This window comes from Cryptotermes secundus, unplaced genomic scaffold (assembly GCF_002891405.2).
Source record: "Cryptotermes secundus unplaced genomic scaffold, Csec_1.0 scaffold152, whole genome shotgun sequence".
Taxonomy (NCBI): Eukaryota; Metazoa; Arthropoda; class Insecta; order Blattodea; family Kalotermitidae; genus Cryptotermes; species Cryptotermes secundus.
In genome coordinates this window covers 601,446-623,519 of record NW_019720705.1, presented here as the reverse complement: position 1 = coordinate 623,519, position 22,074 = coordinate 601,446, and the positions used below count along the sequence as shown (strand labels likewise).

General features: G+C 37.2%; 1 protein-coding gene across 7 annotated transcripts in view; it reads right to left on the bottom strand.

Annotated features, from left to right (window-relative positions):
- LOC111871249 overlaps window positions 1–22,074 on the bottom strand; it is a 31,676-nt gene that overhangs the window by 5,693 nt on the left and 3,909 nt on the right. For 4 of the 7 annotated variants that reach the window (XM_023864246.2, XM_023864250.2, XM_023864259.1 and 1 more), the window contains exons 2-5: window positions 17,108–17,279; window positions 14,833–14,988; window positions 5,143–5,866; window positions 1,188–1,280 (exon numbers count right to left, since the gene is read on the bottom strand). In XM_023864246.2, the coding sequence (XP_023720014.1) occupies window positions 1,188–1,280; window positions 5,143–5,866; window positions 14,833–14,988; window positions 17,108–17,279 (1,145 nt within the window). Of the gene's footprint in view, window positions 1–1,187; window positions 1,281–5,142; window positions 5,867–14,832; window positions 14,989–17,107; window positions 17,280–17,562; window positions 17,888–22,074 lie in introns of all 7 variants that reach the window. The other 3 variants (XM_023864239.2, XM_023864223.1, XM_023864231.1) reach the window with 2 other exon arrangements.

Sequence of the window (22,074 nt, the reverse complement as noted above, 5' to 3'; positions counted from 1 at the left end):
ATGGTTACAGGCATTTTGGAGGAATATGCTGTCACAATATTCCAGTGCCAGTACATTCAGCTTACACTGCTACTCTCCAGATGGAAGTAGCATGTTCCTACAGAACACTGGTACCAACATTGCAGAATACTTGGCATCACATCCCATAAGGCAGAAATCTTTGATCAACTAGAAGTTCAAGTCTGTGATGTCATATAAAGTAACAAAGAAGAGTGAATATTCAGGCCATGTCTTAAGAAGCTGGAATTATTATGGCTTATGTCAGGCCAATTTAACCAAGATTTCCGAATAAGATGCACTTCAGCCAAATTTGTTCTGTTACTGTTGACAAAATCTGTGACTTCTGATTTGTCTTAACATGCAAAAACCAACAAAAATTTCTTTACATACATGCACAACAGAAGAAACATCCATCTATAGTTATGATCCCGAAATAAAGCAACAATGATCATGATTAAAACACCTTTCTTGATGTCTGAAAAAGCACACCAATTGTGCAGCAAAACCAAAGTGATATGTTCAACCCAATTACTAAGAGTTGTTCACCACAGTATGCTCCATAAAGTCAAACTATCAATTAACATTTTTATTTACAAATGCTGAGACACCTTAGTGATTCAGCACATTATAATTAGTCACTAAACTGGCAATTTGGTAAATTGCATATTCAGTATGAAAATACATATGTATCAGGCTGTGCAGCAATTTTTAGCTGAACACCACATTACATAAGCGAGGAAGTTTCCCTGCTCTTCTGCACTGAAAACAAGGCGATGTGTGTGGTGGATAGGAGTGGTCAATCCTGACCATACTACTGTCACACAGTGAGCTTCAGTGTACCAGTGCAATGGTATTTTCAGAAAATCATACACAGTACACACAGGTATGTCCTGGTAATTGCTCACCTCCTATTTGTTCAAGGAAGGTGGCACGTATGGCACCCCGTGACTTTCTTCTCATATGGAAACTAAATTAAACTTTGAAAAAGAAAGGCAAGAAATCTGATGATGTTGGAACAATGAACATAATGCAATGGGGTGGCTTCTAGCAATCCCAAAAAATTTAGTTGTGGGAATGTCATCACTTTTCTGTAAGCAGAGTCCACAAGCCTAACACAATTAAAAGACTAGCTGAAGATGTCCCCTTAGTTCATAAATATTTCTGCAACAGGAATGTAAACAGTATACCTGGACTTGCAATATGCATTCCAAGAAGGCCATTATTAACAGGCACACAAGACAATGAATCCAACATCGCCAGTGAATTACATATCAGCTCCTCTGTAACAGATGGAAGAACAATGTAATTAATGTTTCTGGAATAACACTTCTGGGAGAAGTTTAAAATTGCAGACTTGTGCAGTCATTCAAGTCACACATTGCAAATCTGCTACTACTACAAGATATATATCATGTCTATCTGATTATAACCTTACAATGAGACTGACAAGGGTGATGAAATTTTCAATTTACTTACATTTTCTGCTCAAAATTATATCCCAAACATCTTACTAAGACTTTTAATTGCCTTGTCAGTGTGGACACGCACATGCACGTATATTTAGCATCTACTGAACTATAGTTATCAACTATCCATAGCAATGGACAGGAGAAGTAGCACAGGTAATTATAAACAATGGATGAAGATTTCAGTCTTCTTGGATATAATGCCATGTATTCCAGTGAAAGTCAACCAACATTTTAGAGGACCATATTGCCTGCATTTTCAGGGTCAAATAGTAAGCCAAGCATGAATCCGACATTAAGCAAGCAGCTTGCTCTGCCTGCTGGGCTTATAATTTGACCCNAAGTTAAGTGACTTTTCAGGAAAAAAAAAAAAAAAAAAGGTAAAGTTATCCCAGTGCTTAACTAACTCAGCATTATTCCATGAAGACATATGGGGGAGTGGATCCACATTTTCTTGACCTCAACACCAGTTCAAGGTGAGTGGTCAGTTTCACGCCACATTAAATCACAACTCCACTGAATTCACACAACTGACAGTGAAAATTTGTCTCCAACAAAGGGCGAGATTTATAACAGAATCTAGATATCTGAGCAAGCCTGGGGTTCCTTGTACAAGATTTTATATTAATTGCTACCAGGTAATGATCACAAGGTTCCACAAACAGCAACAGTAAGATGTTATTAATAATACCCTTTCATTTTTAATTTATCAAATATGTTACAGGAAGTGGTGTCCATCTCTCAGCATTGTAACATCCTCTTTGCATCAGTTGCAACTAGTTCACTGGAATGTTGATAGAGGTGCCACTTAATGGCCTCCCAATGGGAACAGCTCTCACACTGCTAATGTCTGTGTCACCCAAGAGTAATCCTGATGTCAATAAAGCTATGAAGTACTTTCTCACCGTCATGTTACATGACTGCTTGTGAGTACAGTGCATGTGTGTGATTTTATGGAATCTCTACACATTGCTAAAATATGTGTCAAGAATATTTTACGCTTCATAGCAGCAAATATACTGAAGAAGCAATCATGGAAAGCCAACAATGGGTGGTCCTACAGCTCAGGGATTCGACATGGGGCTAACAACTACTCACCATACAAAAATGATTGTTACTGTCACGTGTATTAGTGACTAGTAGACAAGGTCTGGACTGCCGAGTCAATTTATTGGATATTCACCAGTAGTAACTACAATTAACTTAACTACAATTAACTATAACACTCTCAAGATTATGGTAATTATAACACATAAATAACGTCTGCTTACACTGGTTGCTGCTAGGCAACAAATCTCAACAATGGCTATGCCTTTACAATGCCATCACAATCCGTTTCCTGGCAACGGATTTATAACACGTGTGCGTGCGCGCACACACACACACACAGACACTCCAACCATTACACTTAAATTCTTCTCTTCTCAGCCGCACTCTTGCAACTAACTCTTTTCTTCACAACCTCCTGTACAGAACTGAACTCTCTTTCCATGATGGTTTCATGTCCTTGATTCATGGTTTCTCAGCTACAACTATCTACGACTGACTTCTCGGTTATTCTGGATACATTTATAATTCTCTGGTATGGACCACATAAAAAACACCCTCCTCTGTTGTATTATAATGCAATTGCCTAGCAGCGAATTATAATGATGTATTATTACACAGGGCCTCAGACTTTGATGGATTCTTTGTAATGACCTATGCAAAGTAAAATGGGTGTGAGGCTTGGAGTACATCGAGTGTCCAGGAATGTTGTTTGCAATGCTGCATTTCTGACTGATATTGAGTTTAAGTTTTAAAGATACAAATTTACTACTGACAAAGTTAATCTACAGTACATATACTATGCCATAACATAATAAATTCCATTTTGACAAGACTAAATGGCAATATGGATGATATTGTCATGTATATTAGTGACTTGTAGATGGGTTTGGATTGGTGAATTGATTTATTGGATACTCACACATTGTAAGTACAAGAAATTATAACACTCTGAGGATTACCGTACTACGAGGGTAAGTCAATAAGTAAGTTACAAATGGATAGAACTTAAACAAATAAGAGTATTGATTCGATAAATGCTTTTATTTCTGAACATAATCTCCCTATACATTGAGGCATTTGTCCCATCGTTTCATAAGCCCCTGAAAACCAGCAGCATCAAATTTGTTGGGCTGCTGTAGGAACCAGGCAGTGACTTCCATCTCTAAAGCTTCATCGTCGGGAAAATGTTCAGCTGAAAGATGATGTTTAAGAGAGCAGAAAAAATGGAAGTCGCTTGGAGCAAGGTTGGGGCTATACGGACGATCCTTGAGGACTTCCCACTTAAAATTTCGCAGTGTCTCATTTGTCTTGTTGGCAGTATATTGATGCACACTGTCATGCAAGAGCAACACGCCTTTGATACAGAAGGAGTCGGCATTTACGTAAATGCCAACTACTACTGTAACATCCTCAGGATGTAAATCTTCCCTGTAAAGGGAAGTCACCGCCTGGTTCCGACAGCAGCTCAAACAATGTTATCCTGCTGGTTTTCAGGGGCTTGTGAAACGATGGGACAAGTACCTCAATGTACAGGGAGATTATGTCAAAAAATAAAAGCATTTTTCAAATCAGTACTCTTATTTATTTAAGTTCTATATCCATTTGTAACTTACTTATTGACTTTACCTACATATAACATACAAATTTAATTCTTCAACGTCTGCTTACTAGTCCATTCTCAATCCTCAATCCTTTAGGTCTGCTTACTAGTCCATTCTCAATCCTCAATCCTTTAGAACTATCTCTCTCAAACTCTATATCTCAGCCTGTGCTGGCTTCAAGCAGACCGGAGATAGAACACCAGGTACAACAGTTCATTCCTTTGTTATTCACCATTGCCATGAAAACGTGCGCCAACTCACCACTGTACTGAAAACTCAGTGTTTACTTGGCTGTTGCTTATCAACAGACTGTTCCAGATGGTCATCCCAGAAACGCATTTCAACAAGGTGTTGCCTATCAATGGCCGTCGTCACTGACTTTACTATTCCGGCTTTCAAGTGTCACATCACAATATACTACATAAAGGAATCAGTCCCTTTCTTTCTGTTTCAATAAACATATACTGCACAGAAAAATTTGTCATTCAAATGTTACCACAGCTCTTCACTGAGTTCTATAATTTTTATGAATGACAAGCTACATAGAATTTAAGATTCTCACAGCAGTGTTTATGAAGGCTACGTCTTCTGGGATGAAACACCACTGACTCTGAACAGACTACATGACATCATTATATCCCAGAAGATAGACCTCTCGTTTCGAGAAATGTACCAACTGCGTCAAGATAAGCATCAAGACAGGAGACAAAAGACGCAGTCTTGCTTCATCTGTGATTGGTCAGCATGAAGCTGACATCAGCATCATGACTCAGACCAGTGTGCGGTGGTTTTCATAATCTCATTCATTTAAACTGTGCTCCTTTCTTGGCATCACATTGCAAGACATCATGTCTTGACGCATGCTGGTGTGAGGCCTACCTAATGTTTAATTTTGACTTCAGTTAGAGTGAGGGTTGTACTGGGCCTATTCAGAATTTTCAGAGAGTTTTCTATGTAGACCACCAATACCACATTTCATTAACAGCCATTCAGTAAGCGTGCACTTAGAATATGTGAAAACTTACCATTTTTAGAACTTCTTAGAATGAAGCTGACGCTTGGAAGCCACTTATTCACATCACATAATTCTTGCAACCACAATGAGTGTACTTCAGTCTTCTCCTTACTAGATTCCTCATTAAACTGAAACTGTCTGCCATTAATCCTGTCATTCATATTATCACTCTCACAATCAATCTGATCTGGATCCAGTACATGAGATTCCACAACCCGTGGGTTCCCTGTATGATCAGGTTCATGTAATGCACAACTCGTAAGTCGCGATTGCTTAAGGTCAACAACACAACTTTGAAGATGCTGTGAAACTTCTTCTAATGGATGATGATCTACAGATTTTTCTACAGAAAGGTTACCTACATATCTCAACTGTTTTGTATCAGCTATAAAACTACAGCTTTCACCTACTTTCCCATCCACTCCATGTATCAATGAGGGACTAACATTTAATTCTGAACACTCAGTAATCATTTCTGGTTCAGAAGAGACTATTGTTTTGTTTTCATGCAACACTGAGTGCTCTTCTGGAATTGCAGAACTAGAAATTTTTGCTTCTGTGTTTCTGAGATCCCAAAAACATGCCTGAAGTAGTCTCATAAGTTGCAAAAGAGTTGGAACATCTGGCAGAGAAAGCAAATCAAGCAGCATATGAATGATGGTGACTCTTTTAGCAATCTCCATACGAACACTTGGCACACAACTCAGGTTTCCCATAATCCCAACTAAGATCTCCTGTAAAACATAAAAAGAAGACAGAATTACTCTAGTAAGATTTGAGGCTTTCACGGCAGTGACTATGAAGAAAGCAGTCTTCTGGGATTTGGCACCATGTATATTATTATTATTATTATTATTTTACTGCAATTGGATTTTAACCCGGTGTCAGTAGTACAACAAAGGGCAACAGACAAGTAATTACAAAAAGTAACAACACGTTCAAACAATACACAAAACACAACAAGGACTCCCTACCACAATGAATACAAAGCAGCATAACAGAGAGAATACAAAAAAAAAATAAATAAATAAATAAACCGATCAGTCATGGTTCAGTATTGTCATGTAAAGGTGCTGTCATTTTCACTTTACTTCACTTAACTTCCCTTCCCTTCCCTTCACTTCACTTTACCGCGATTTAACACATCACACTCAAAACAAAATATGAATACAATGCAAATATGATACAATGCAACAAGTACAATTAAGTAGTTAATAAAATAAGAAAAACAGGTATGTTATAGACTAAATTTATTAACGTTGATATTATACGCAATGTCAATAAGTTCTTTTATCCACTCATATAAGTCATTGCACTTGACAAAGCCCCTTCACATTCCTTCACTTGTTTACCTTCCAGCTCCACCTAAAACTTATTTACTTGTAACTGCATCCCTGACCCTCTTTCTAAATGTGTTTAGTTTACATGGGAAAGACGCTAGCGTGCCTGCAGGTAAACTGTTCCAATGTCGTGTTAACTGACGTTTCAGAGGAACGTATCGCCTCCATCTTCAGGGTAGAAGGAAAAATATAAGAAATACGCAAGCAAAGAGACCGTGAGAACCGGTAAAAGCAGTCTTCTACCCTGAAGATGGAGGCGATACGTTCCTCCGAAACGTCGGTTAACACCACATATACACGGTGCCAAATCCCAGAAGACTGCTTTCTTCAGAATTACTCTTGTTCTATGCACCATACCAATAGTGTATCAAAAACTGAGCATGTATAGGTCCACATATTGTACATGGAGCATGAAGGTAAAAGCTCCACGCTTCTCAAACCTTATCAGTTTGGTGCTTGTAAGTCCTAATAAAGTAGGATAAAGTTCCCATCAGAACAGGGGCTGAATTCTGGAGTAAGCCAGATTATGACAAGGGAAAAAATCCCTTCTCCCTGACATCTGGAAAGAAATCTAGCACCAGTTGTGAAAGCAAGACAAGTTACTGGCTGTGCTCACTTGGTTCAACCAGACTTCACACGTTGACAATACAATTTATTTCACGAGTCATATTTTGTTTCATAAGATTCGTTGAAGGCACTATAATCTGCAGAAGCTAAGTGGCATTAAACACAATGAAAAGATAATTATGTGTAATGAGGTGGCAAAGGATAGGAATGAAAGCAACAGACCTTGCCCTTACCTGCCATCCAGTCATAGCAATGGTGTGTGTCTGTAAGAATGCATTTGTAGTAGTATTATGTTTGAAGGTAAACTTGAAGTAGAATTATCACCAAGCATTCATGATACAGAGAGTGTCATTGCTACCCAACAAAATGAACCTCTTCAGGGAAATGAATAAGCAGTAGGGAATTCACTGGCAGATGGTGCCCTACTACTTATGCATATTTACATGGTGGGACAGATTTCAACAGGAGGGAAGAGATACTTCATGACACAGTGGAATTGGCCTTCAGGCTAAAAAAGTAGTATTACATTGTATTACTTTCAATTACATTATTCAATTACGTTTCCACCGCTATAACAGAGGGTTCGTTGCATAGCAGCAACCAAGGTTATATTGAATTGAATTGAATTTATTTACATTCTATAAATCCTAAGCAGGTTAGTACCTTTGGATACAGAACAAGTCAAAAGATTACATACATAAGTACAGGCAATTTTAGCTTAAAAATTAATATAACTTAATTATACATCATTCTCTATTTACATTGAAATATTCATCTAAAGAGTAGAAGGAATGAGCATGTAGATAATTCTTTAACTCTGATTTAAACTTTTTAGTATCATTGCCCAAGTTTTTAATACTTTGTGGCAGATTGTTGAACACTTTTATGCCAGTAAAGTAGACTCCTTTTTGATATACTGATAAAGTTGATGAGGGTAGGTGGAAGTTATATTTTTGTCTAGTATTCATGTTATAGACATCAGAATTTAATTTGAATTTGAATTTAATTTGAACAACAAATAGGAGAAGCGATAATATGTATTGCGATTGAAGCGGTAGAATTTTTAATTTCTTAAATAATTCTCTACATGAATCTCTACTTCTACATCCTGTAATGATTCTAATTATATTCTTTTGTATTTTAAAAATTATTACACTATGTGAAGAGTTCCCCCAAAATATTAATCCATAGTTCATAATAGAATGAAAGTAGGCATGGTAAACCATCTTCAATGTTTCCTGTGACATAAAAGGCTTAATTGATCTCATCGCATAGCAAGCTGCATTTAATTTAGGTATAATTTGTTCAATATGTATTTTCCAAGACAGTGTACTGTCTACATGTATTCCAAGGAATTTTGTATCAAGTACTTTACAGATTAATTTGTTGGCATAACTGATGTCCAGATCAATTTGGTGGTTGTTTTTAGTTGTGAATGATATGTAATGGGTTTTATCAAAATTTAATGAGAGTAAATTGGCTTCGAACCATCTGTTTAAGGCTTCAAATACAATATTTATGTCATTTTTAAAGTTTTCAAATTTAGAGTTCTTAAATATTATACTAGTGTCATCTGCATATAGAATTGGTTTAGATTTATTGTTGATGGTTTTAGATAGATCATTTATGTAGAGAAGAAAAAGTAAGGGACCTAAAATTGATCCTTGTGGAACACCGTGCTTTATAATTCCCCAGTTTGAAAATGCATTATGACTGGAGTTTTTATTATTTATTTCAACTCTTTGATACCTGTTTTTGAGGTATGATTTGATCCATTCATTAGCTTTGCCAGTTATTCCATAGAAATTTAATTTCGATAGTAAGATATCATGATTAACACAATCGAAAGCTTTTGCTAGATCACAGAAAATCCCTCCCACAATTAATCTGTCATTGAGAGCACTTAAAATATCGTTAGTTAGTTCATAGGTTGCTTTTTCTGTTGTTAGGTCTTTCCTAAATCCAAATTGCTCTTTGACTAATATGTTGTTAGAATTTAAGTGTTCAAGTAGTCTATTATACATAACTTTTTCAAAGACTTTTGAGAATGAAGTCAATATGGATATTGGTCTGTAATTAGAGATGCATTTTCTCTCTCCTTTTTTAAAAAGTGGTTTCATTACAGCGTATTTTAAGCGTTGAGGAAAAGTACCTGATGATAAAGATTTATTACATAGATGATTCAAGGGTGAACTGATGTAAACAGAGCTTGCTTTAAGTAATTTGGTAGAGATTTCATCATATCCATGTGAATTTTTGGGCTTAAGGGATTTAATAATGTTTTCAATTTCCTTCCTTGTTGAGAATTTGAGATTGATATTTGGAAATGAATTGTTAAAGGCACGAGACAGATAGTATATTGGATTATTATTATTATTATTATTATTATTATTATTATTATTATTATTATTAGTATTGTTGTTATTGGAATATGTTTTCTCAGCTAATGAAAGGAAATATTCATTAAATGCACTTGCGATAGCTTGTGGATTGTTAGTGGACTTCCCTTCAATATTCAAACTTTGTACGTCTTCATTAACAGATTTCTTTCCTGATTCAACTTTCACAATATCCCAGGTGGTTTTAATTTTATTGTTTGATTTTAGAATTTGGCTGTTATAGTTATTCTGTTTGGCTTCTTTAATGACTTTTGACAAAATTTTACAGTACATTTTGTAGTGACTTTTTAGTCTTGGATCATTACTGTCCCTACTGGCCAAATATAGTTGTCTTTTGTGTTTACATGAAGTTTTTATTCCAATTGTTATCCAGGTGGATTTGTTTTTATTTTCATTTTTGACTATTTTTAAGGGAAAGCTTGAATAAAAGATCCTCAAGTATGTGTTCAGAAAGCAATTAAATTTAGAATCAATATTATTGCTGTCAAATACATTGTCCCATGATTCATTACTTAATTTTGTGACAAAATCTGCCATCGTATGCTTGTTGATTTTCCTTACTGTTTGATATTGTTGATTACTGGGCTGAAGGTCAATATTATTTATTTCTATGAGTTGAGCATCATGATCGGATAAGCCATTTATAAAGGGTCCTACAGTATAGTCTCTTAATTTTGAGTTATCAATGAATATATTATCTATCGCTGAACTAGAATTATTTTGAACTCTTGTGGGAAAGTTAACAGTACTGGAGAGATTGTAAGATGATAACAAAGAGTCTAAATTTAGTTTCCTATTACTGTCGATGAGATAGTTTATATTTATATCACCACAAATTATAAATTCAACTTTTGAACTATGCAGTACATTTAGGATGGTTTCTAATCTATTTATAAAGTGATTGAAGTTTCCAGATGGGGCTCTATATAAAGTCAGTATACAAATATTAGAAAAAGGAGAGTCTAACTTTAGAGCACATGCTTCCAGATCCTGGTCTTTGCAATAATCTTCTAAATTTATTTTAGTAAATTTTAGGTTTTCATGTACAAAAATACTCACTCCTCCTTTCTCCAGTGTTTTCCTACAGTATCTAGCACCTAAATTATAATTTTCTAAGTGAAGATGTTCTAATTCCAGCTGTTTCATGTGATGTTCAGTAAGGCACAGTATGTGTGGAAGATTTAAATTCATGGAGCTTATTAGTTCATTTGTTTTGTGTTTCAATCCTCTTATATTCTGATGGAATATTCTTAGTACTTTATTATTCATTGAATTTAGTAGACTGCAATTACCTTTTCCGATTTCTATTGGTTCACTTACATTATTGTCTGAAAGATTAGTTTCTTTTGCAATTTCTTTTACTTGATAAACTTTACTTGCACTCTTTTATCCTAAAAAATGATTCTGAACACCCATGACAACTGGAATGTGTCTGCCCTTAATGCTCTCTGCAATGAGTCGCATCAGCTTGTCCTTGCCTCAAGGATTAAGATGCATGATTAAGATCATGTGTTCCAACCTTGATTGTAACAGTACTGTTCTGACGCTCGTTGGGAAATGGCAGTTGAACAGAGAGCCAACATGAAATTTTGTTTGAAGTTAGGCAAAACAGCCGGAGAAGCGTACGAAATGATGAAAAGTTAGTATGGTAGTGACTGTTTGAGTAGCTCAAACATTTTTCGATGGTATGCTGTATTTCGTGATGGCAGGGAGGACACTGAAGACGCTCCACATGCATCAAAGCTGAGAACAAGTCACACTGAAGGAAATGTGAAAAAAGTGACCCAAATTCTTGCATCAGATAAATGTGTTTCTGCAAGACTCATCGAGGAGCTTTTGGGGATACCAAAATGTACTGTGCATCAAATTTTGACCAAGGATTTGGGCAAATGGAAGGTCTGTGCGCAGTTTCTACCACACGTTGTCAGGCGATGAAAAACATGCCAGAGCGGAACACTCCAAAGACATGTTATGGTCGACCCAAAGTGATACAAAATTTACAAAATCGATTGTTACTGGTGACGAGACATGGTGTTTTCAATATGAGCCTCTCACAAATCGGCAGAGTGCAGTGTGTTTGAGCCCAAAGAAGCCGAAACCAAAGAAAGTGCACATGCAAAAGAGTTGAGTACAGATACTGCTAACCGTTTTCTTCGATTCCAAAGGAATCATTCACAAGGAATTTCTGCCAGAAGGTCAAACAGTGAATTCTGATTATTATCTTGGAGTCCTGACATTTGTGGGAAAGAATTCTTTGAATTCGACCTGAATATCGAGAGCAAGGTTCCTGGTCGCTCCTCCATGACAATGCCCTGGCACACCCCACAAATTGAAGATTGTGTGCAATAATTTGGCCACAAAAGGGATCACAGTCCTTAATCATCCTCCATATTCGCCAGATTTGGCTCCATCATATTTCTGGTTGTTCTCAAAAGTTAAGTTGGCGATGAAAGGAGACCGTCACGACACCATCCAGGACACCCAAAGGGAATGTACCGCAGTTTTAAATGCAATTCCACAAAAGGAGTACAGTGACTGTTTTCGAAAGCTTTTCAATCGATTCCGGCTATGTATAGATTCAGAAGGAGACTATTTTGAATAAAAAGAGTGAAATTTTGACAATAATTCACATCTTGTATTTTTAATGAACACAGTCCTAACAGAACCTGGACACACTTTGTATGTACATTCAGTGCTCCTTTTTGGTTATTATACAGGTGAATCTGAAATGTGTAGGGAAAGTCTGTGGATGAGCTCCGCATACCGAAACAAGAAAACAAGTTAACATAAATATGGGTCCACAAATGCTTCCTTTCTGAATTACAGCACTGAAAGGATACATTTACATGAAGTGCTAAAAATGCCCTCCACAAGATTTAATATATGCTTCCACACAACTTATCATGGACTGCAGAATGTGTTCAAAGATCTCAGGATAGGTGTGGATAGTCTGATAAGAATTCATAGTCCACTGGTGCAGTGTCTCCATGTTGTGAACAGAAGCTAAATACACAAGGATTTTTTAGTGCCGCCACAGGCAGAAATCCATAGGATTAAAATCAAGTGAGTACAGGGGTCAAGCAGTGGGTTCCCTTCTATGTATGTACTAGTTATTATCGGTATTGTTGGAGATATCTTGCACAGCATAGCTGAAATGTACTGGAACACCATCATGCATGAACCATACACATTCTTTGAATGCCCACGGTAAATCTCCTAGTAGATAGGGCACATCATTTAACAGGAAATCTCAGTAGTTATTTCCTGTAAGGTGAAATGGCAAAATCTGTGGGCCTACCAAACAATCACCAACAATATGTGCCCAACCATTAACACTAATTGTTGCCAGCGTCTGCACTGGAGGACACCCTGAGAATTATCCTCTGCCCACTGACAGTGGTTGTGAAAATTAATGACATATCTACCAAAACCTGCCTTGTCTGAAATGAGAGTTGACAAATGAAAAAGAGGCTCAGCACATTGCTGAACTAACCACTGAAACAAGGACTCGCTATAAAATTGAATGTTCCGGCTGCTCAAAGACGAGCAGAGGCACACAGTCCTCTAACCATTTCCATTTGCATGGCCATATATAATATGCACATCTGTCAATTCATTAAATGGATACACACACATACTGTGGTATTCACGACAACACAGTACAAGGAAGCTATAATTTCACGCCACATACTGTAGCACATCTTCTTGTACATTTTTTCACTACAGATAAACATTACACATAATGAACACCGCTCAACTAATGAAACTGGACTGTAACAAGTGACACAGATGGCATTAAGGATGTGTCTGAAGGTCAAATGTACGACTATGTTGTGCACAGGCTCTTGCTCCTCTAGGAGAAAGATAAGATCCACCAAAGTTGAGAACATCAGTTGAAATGACCACTAAATTTGTCAGGCTGTAACTCTGAAAGAAGGCAAATGTTTATACACTTCTTTCAATGTTTTGGGATGTGGAGTTCATGCCCATAGTTTCGCAAATTTCAGATTCGCCAAGTACACTCTTCATTTATAATCATGTCATTTGTGATACATGACGTAAGACAAAAGGGAAGGTTTGAAGGAATTACTGTCTGCCAAGGTACTATCTATGAATTAATTTGGAAGAGACTATGAAATATCACAAGAAACTCCAAACAGGACACTCAGTGACCCAGCTAAAATCTCAATGGGACCCCAAAATAAATGTCAAGTATGTTACTCTTGAACATACCTGCTTGATAGTCAATTCCTAAGTTCACATTTGTCCAACAATTAGGATTTGTTTTACTAATTCACAGAAAATACTCCTGTATTTCATAATATATTTATAAAAGTATGCTGAGCACAAAGCGAATGGGGGCAGGGGAGTATGCACACATTCACATTATTCCTGCTACCAGGATTTAATCTTCTAGATTGTGGTGTTCCATGCTGACACCACATAATCAAATGTAGTAGAGTTGGCAGCACTCTTGCTCCTAATTCTGCAGGTCCTGGGCTCAAATTTCAGCCCCGAGACCACCTATGATTCCCCCCCCCCCATGTAAATTCCAGAATATTACCTCAAAATAGGCCATGACCACTTCCTTCTCTATCATTTTCAATTCATTACTCACTAATCATCCTACCATTCAACACTGCATAGTCTAAGCTACTGACTGAATCAAGTAAGACTTGTAGACAGATACCAATGTTTCAGAGGAACTTCTGCCTTTATCTTCAGTGTAGAAGTGAAGATGGAGGCAGCTTGTTCCTCCAAATTAATCACCTATGAGACACTTTGTTATAACCCATATTTTTATTTTTTTTTTATTGCTAGTGGGGTGGGACTAAGTTCGTTGTACTGCGCCCATTTCTGGCCTATTGTACCAGCCCCAGATGATAGGTGAGGGTGATTGTGGAGCAACTGGTGGAACGAAGATTGGTAGGGGAAACCGAAGTACTCGGAGAAAACCTGCACCAGTGCCACTTTGTCCACCACAAATCCCACCTGACCAGACCCGGGATTGAACCCGGGCCACCGCAGTGGGAAGCCAGTGACTAACCGCTTGAGTTATGGTGTGGCCGTTATAACCCATAAGACTATAATCTAAATTTTCACCACATGAAAAATTACAAACTTATATAAGTTTTTCATGTGGCCAACATAATACTGATCATAAGAATTATGCTATGTTGAAGATGTCTTACTGGAATTACATTTATAGAATCAGCCAATGACAAACAGTGAAGTACAAAAATGAAACTAAATCCTTTATCACAAAAAATAAGTCATATGAATGCCAGCAAATGAACCAGAACTGATAGTTAACAATAGCTATATACCAGACCCAAGGCCTACTGTATAGCATGAGATATATATCATGTTTATCATATTCCAGAATAAACTTACCATTAGCCTAGGTATGGTAGTGTCACGTATGATCCGAGAGGCCAAATCCAGAAAATCATATTGCATCAATAATTCTACCACATCTGGCTCAATTGTCATGTCCCAAAGTAAACACAACTCTGTCTCAACATCTTCTGACCAATCTTCTGAACAAAACTACAAATAAAAGTCACAGAAAATGAGTCACAATGTTAACTAGGAATGCGGGAGTAGAATTTTTTGAAGTAAGTTGAGGAAAAGTATCTCAATTTAGATTAGAGCATTAATTTTTCATTCTCCAACTTTGAGAATTTTCACATAGCTGCCTTTGCTTTACAAAGAACAATGAGAATATAACAATGTCCAGAAGGACAAGACTTTTATAATAAATAACTTCTTATATTCTAGGTTACATATCCTGATGACCTGCATAAATACTGTGACAAGACAATATACCAAACATCTCAAGCATACTTGAGACCTCTGCTCAGAAGCCAACCATTACTATAGCCTGAGCCATTCTATTAGTGGTCTATTTGTTATGTTGGCTGAACAAACAGAAAACTATTTTCAGGCCTTAAGCACCAAACCTGTTATAAGGTTTGTTATTATTTTTGTAATAAACCACCTTCTAAAGGTAGGGCTGAAGGTGGCAATAATTCATTGATCCATAGGCTTCATAAATGATTCTGTTCTCAGATCAGGTAAATTCTTTAATATAATTACTGAAACTGACAAGGTCTGAAAAATGCTAGGATCATTGTCAAGGAGGAGAATTTTTAAAGACAGCTTCCTCCTCCCATAATACAGTTTCAATTCATGATGGACTTGGGACGTATAATACTGTATGCAAATGGCTAAGTAACCTAACCTTTCTCTTTGGAGTGTAATGTAACAGGCAAGTGAATGCATCACAGGCTTGATTTTAAACCCCATGTTGACAACATTCATAACACTTCACAATATCTAATTACAATTCTTAAAGTGATAGCTTTTCTCTTCCCCTGATCATCTGTACTATTGTCACCATTACATGGATGCTCATTACTTCCAGGCATCATGAAGGTAAAAATATCTACACATGTGTATACTACAAAAATTAAATGTTATCACGTGTCAGTGAACCAACAGAGGGCTCGGACTGATAACCAGGCTAATCAAACATTGATAATCTTCAGAGATATTGGGTTTTCGGACTTTATCCATCATCCTGGTTATAAAGATGACTAACAAAAACATGACGTTTTGGAAACTGGATCTCAGGATGGAAACAGATCCAGTTTCCGAAATGTCGTGTTTTTGTTAGTCATCTTTAAAACCAGAATGATGGATAAAGTCCGAAAACCCAATATCTCTGTGTGTTATACACCATCGTCAGAATCCTATAGTAACTAATTGATAATCTTATTTAAAAATATGCGCTATCATTTCATGATCACTTATATTACTCTTGCTGTTTGACTCTGTCATCAAAGACATTTTGCTAGGCTTCATGTTCTTATAACAGAGATTATTCTGTTAGTTTGTCAACTTTCTATATATCCCTTTGTAGTACACTGATTAGAAAATGCTGCCTACAATATTTATTCTAATGTCGTGTTTGTTCATCACTGTTGGGGACCAGTCATTGAATACAAATGTGGCTGTTGGTGCCTGATGCTTTACATTAGCTAGCAATGGACACCTCTGGTTCCAAGATTTGTCCTTTTAGGCACCATGCCACAATACTGTCTGACTGGGCCACCAGGAAGCTTCCAGGACACAAAACACTGTACATATCATGGCGGTGGCAGTGTTAATGTAAGGAAGCATACATAGGCTGAAATGATTTTTCTGGTTCAGCAATCAATGCAGCATTACATTATACTGAAATCATGTAAATTCATGGGCATAAAATTAATAGCGATAATGCTCTATGCTCGTATTTGGCAGATGCCTGGGCGAAAATCTCAGCAGCTTAAGCCAGACTAGTACCTGGCGTAAGACACCTTTTCCAATTCGTCATTTCATAATCATTCAACATTTGAAAACCATATATAGTCCAGATACTGACACAATCATAAAATAACCTACAAAAGACATGCATAAGTTGAGCTATAAACTGTACTCTCAAAAATTGGTTAAAGCATTTCTCCTTCGATTAAGCACATTGACAGAAACTGCAAGTAGATCACCATTCTCAACAATTTAACAAGTTCAGCTCCTCTTAAAGTAATTATGCCTCTATATAAATCCATAATATTTTTTATATTTATTGCATGTTTCATGCTAATTACTCTTTTGAAATTTCTTTTACCTTCATAAGCTTCATCAGAATCTTGAGAACCCAACATTCACTGTACAGCGTGGTACCGATAGCATCTCCCCGCATCCTACTGACATCATGCTCCATCTCAACAGGAAGGGAAGGGTTGCATTGCCTTGACTCTTCAGGCAATGCAGAGGAGTCAGTTTCACTTTCATTATTCCTGTGCAAAACCAACAAAACAAACCAACCCTTGAGGAAGTACATGCTCTGACAATAAAGTACCTAGACTGGTGTGAAAAAAATAAAAGTATCAGGAAACAAAAAATTGTTATATTTCTATTCAAAGTAATCTCCACCCACTTGAATACATTTGTTGAATCATTTAAAAAGGTTTTTAAAACAGTCAGCAAAGGCCTGCAGAGGAACAATATTCAGTTCAACCATCATGCTTTTCTTAATGTCTTCAACATCCTGAAATGTCTTCCTTTGAGGGCAGTTCTCACCTTAGAAAACATAAAAATGCAATCAAGAAAACTGGGACTGTATTGACAAGTCTGGATGAAGTCTTGGCATGATGTGAGTCTCCACTGCTGCTGGTCATTCGTGAGTCTGTGTGGGACAAACATTGTGCAGATCTTCCTCTTCTGTAAATCTTCATGGATGGTTTCACGAACCGTCTCCTTATTGATGTTCAATTCATCCATCATTCTGAGAGCCCATCGATGAACTCGTCATCATTTCATGGACATCTGCGATTGTGTCTGCATTTTTACACGTTGAAGGACCCTTGCTTCTGGGATCATCCTGAAGATCCTCATGCCTGCCTGCCTGCCTTTAAATCATTTAAACAGTTCAGTCACACTATTTACCACTTAAGGCTTCATCACCATAGACAGTTTACAACATTTCATAAGTTTCTATTGACACTTTACCCCGTTTAAAACAAAATTTGGAATTCATTAGTTGCTCCATGGATAAAAAGTGACAGCAGTTAGAAACACAACTCACTGAGCTGCAGCTGTTGCAGGGTATCATGACTCACCATGCAGCCTCTAAGTTCATAGTTGATGCCAGGAGAGTTATGCAGTATTTTGGTGTTTGGTAAATTCTGTTGTTGTTTCATCATGTACAAAATTAATCGGGGGCACATGGTAGTGTAGTTGGTTGAGGGGCTATGCTACAAGCCGGAAAGTCGCAGGTTCAAGTCCCGATAAGGTCATTAGATTTTTTTCATTTGACCTAATCCTTCTTGCCGCACTATGGCCCTGGGGTTCACTCAGCCTCTAACAGAAATGAGTACCAGGAAATAATTAAATAAATTTCCTGGGGAGTAAAGCGTTGCCGGTGTGTAAGGCTGACCTTACCACCATCTTTGAGCCAATTGTCTAGATAATGTGGGACCCTCGTCTCACAACCCTAGGGGCCTTCACGGCCTGGTACAGGGATAGCTTTACCTTTTACTTACAAAATTAATCTTTATTTGTGCCAAGTTTAAAATGGTTGCAAATGTTATGAGTGTCAGAAAATATTATAAAACAGTGCTGTAACCTGCTGAATGTCAATCACAGTACAATTTTCATGAAAAATTTAAGACATCTGTTGGCATTAACAATAAAAAAGAGCCCTAGCATTCAGAAAGTACTTACACTTCACTCTCTAAGCTCACAAAACTAAACTGAAGTCTGAGGTGATCACATTGACACAGTGTTGATTTGACACTGAAGGCACCCATGATTCAAGTTTAGATCACAAGAAATTTTGGACAAAAGATATTATCCAGCTCTTCAAAATGTCTCCATTGTTACAGAGCACAATGCTCATCATCACCATCACAAAAGCTCACCATACACCTTAATAAATTCTCATAGTCTCAGAAACATTTTCTGCAAGTTTAATTTTAGGTCCCTAGTTGGGTCATTTCATATCAAATTAGCATACAAAAGATACATTTCACAACCTGACCTGTGAGAATTGAATGATTTTTTGACATTATAAGCCCAACTGACATAAATGTTCTCACAAACTTTACTGCATTATGGCCCATAGAGTTTTAGAGCAGATATTCAAAATTGTCAAAAACTCTTTTCTTTGGCACTAGTTGGTTTAGAAAAGTGGCACAACTTCTGTCCTATTTGAGACAGAGATCATTTTAGGATCATTTCAAAGTTAATAAAAGTCCTTTCCAATGGCCATTATACTAATACAGTGGAACCTTGCTTAATGAGCACCTCTCATAACGAGTAATTCGCATAACGAGCAAAACAAATTGTAAAAAAAGACTCGCTTAACAAGCGACGTATTGCATAAGGAGTGATGAGAGGGGAAGTCCCGGATCTTGCGCTTGCTACATTAGTCTGTGTTTAGCACTTGTTCCGCTAGTTCCGTTAGTGTCGCTTGTGATCACACATTTTTCCAAACTTGTGTTCAGACATATTATTTGTGATTTTTTTTTTTTGCAAAGTTTAATAACCCTTGCAAAAATGTCCCAAAGAAAAAGCCACAAAAAGACAGCCATAAGAGAATAAAAATAACCGTAGAAATGAAACGTAAAATCATTGAAAAGAGAGAACAAGGTGTGAGCGTGGCTGATCTAGCACGCACATACAATCAGTCTACATCAACGATTTGCACTATCCTCAAGGATGAGGAGGAGGAGGAGGTAACACCAAAGCAACAATCTTCTGGTGCAATAAGAGAAATGCTGAAAGCATGGGAAACTGTTGCATCGTACATTGAGAAGCATCACCCTAATAAGGCTGTGGCTATGTACGCTACAAATTTATTTAATGATAATGCTGTGTCGCATTTTCACCAAATTTTGAAGCGTCGGCAAAAACAAATGTCTCTAGAAAGCTTTCTCGTAAAAAAGAATTAGATATGTATCATAAATAATAAACTAATTATTTCCATTTTTTTTTCTGCAAATTGAATTTGCATTCCAGGTTGGTTCATTCTGCATAGAAGAAAAGATGAAGATGATTCACACTCCTTAACAATGTATACATAATTTTCTTTGAATAAACGTTATACATAAAATTTTTTGAGTATTTTTTTCAGCATGGAACACATTATCGTATTTGACATTAATTTATATGGGAAAAATTGTTTCGCTTAATGAGTGTTTCACATAACGAGTAAGATTCTGGAATGAATTATGCTCGTTAAGCGAGGTTCCACTGTATATTCAGCAGAGTTGTATTTCAAGGCTATCAAATTTGTACTTTGACGTATCTCATAAAATGCAGTATTTCAAATTAAAAATAAATACTGTGTGCATGTTAACTGTTATTTAAATTGGGACTGGGTTTCGTAAAGCACTTAACTCTGAAGAGTCACTTCACTAGTATTCATGAGGCAACATAAAGCAACATGTTTCTTTTAAATTCTCTGCACTCATTAAATTAGGTTAGCATGTATTAATTACAGGGGGATGCAGTAGCGTAGTTGGTTGAGGGACTATGCTACAAGCTGGAAGGTCACAGGATCGAATCCCAATGAGCTGGATTTTTTTCAATTTACCTAATCCTTCCAGCCGCGCTATGGCCCTGGGGTCGACTCAGCCTCTAACAGAACTGAGTACCATGAATTTTTTTGGGGGTAAAGGGCAGCAGGCACGTAGGGCTGACAACCTTACCGCCATCTATGAGCTGATTGTCTAGAAAATGTTGGAACCTCAACCTCTCACAACCCTATGGGCTTCCATGGCCTGTTACAGGGATACCTTTGCTTTTTTTTACGTCACTATATTAACTACATCTTTTTTACAATCATGTATCAGTAAGATTATTGCTTTAAATAGACGTGTATGTCCTACAAAAAAAAATGTGCATGTATTTTAAATGAATACAAGAAACAATATTTCTACTGCAATCAGATTCTATTAGTTGTAAATGTTGGGAAGGACCACACATTCCTAGTTTCCATTATTTGGTTTTTAGCTGATGGTTGTGAGTCATGAAGTGCCTGCAACATTGGCAGGTTTCATGTGATCCAGGCTGTGTGATCTGAGAGCTCTATGGCTAAGTGTTCCCTGAGCATCTGAGATATTCACATGTTCTAAACATTCTTTTCTGATTCCATATAAGAGATGTTTACTTTATATTTAATGATCTGCAATCCACCTCAGACGACTTTTTCCATGACTGCAGGGAATGTCCAGGGCCCATCAATTCAGAATATACATCAGTTGTATTCACTGATAATTCAACTGAAAACATCATCAAAAAGTGGATTCTGATGGACAGATGATGATCAGTGACCACTGTAAAGGTAACTAAGAATTCACTGAATCTCCATGGTTTTACTCCACAAGCGAACTACATCCACTGAGCAACTGCCACTTGTTGGGGAAGTTAGTACCAACTTTTGTGGATAGAGGGTGTCGCATGGTCAGCACAACAAATCCCCATGGCCGTTAATTCCGGTTTTCTAGACCAGAATCTCTATTTCCTTGAAATAGCCCCTCAATTGTCCTCACAAGGCTGAGTGGACCCTGTTCCAGAACCACTACTCAGAAAATCTGGTAGCACCAGGAAACAAACCCAGAACCTCTGGATCTGTGGCCACAAACTCTGCCCACTAGATCACAGAGGTGTTCAAATGCTTTGAATCACTGCTTGATAAAATAAAAGACAAGTATAACAACCAAATGTCAACTTGCAAAACTTCCTTCACACTGCTATGATAAACTGTGTTAATAAGAACAGGGTTAAAAATTGAACAGGAATGATGAAGGGGCTACCACTGATTTCTAGCAGAACCCCAAAGATCAACACTGTCATAAATAATACTAGTGGGACACAATCCTAACCCAGCCCTATCCAGCCATCCTCATGACCTATCACCTCAAGATCCTTCCATCTCCTTGATCTTCCAAGTGGATTTTTTGCTTGTAATCTTTGTTACCAGCCTAGCAGTAACTTAGTGAAGGATGAGAACGGTGATCTGCTTGCAGATTCCCACAACATTCTGAATAGGTGGAGGAACTACTTCTCTGTTATTGAATGTACATAGGG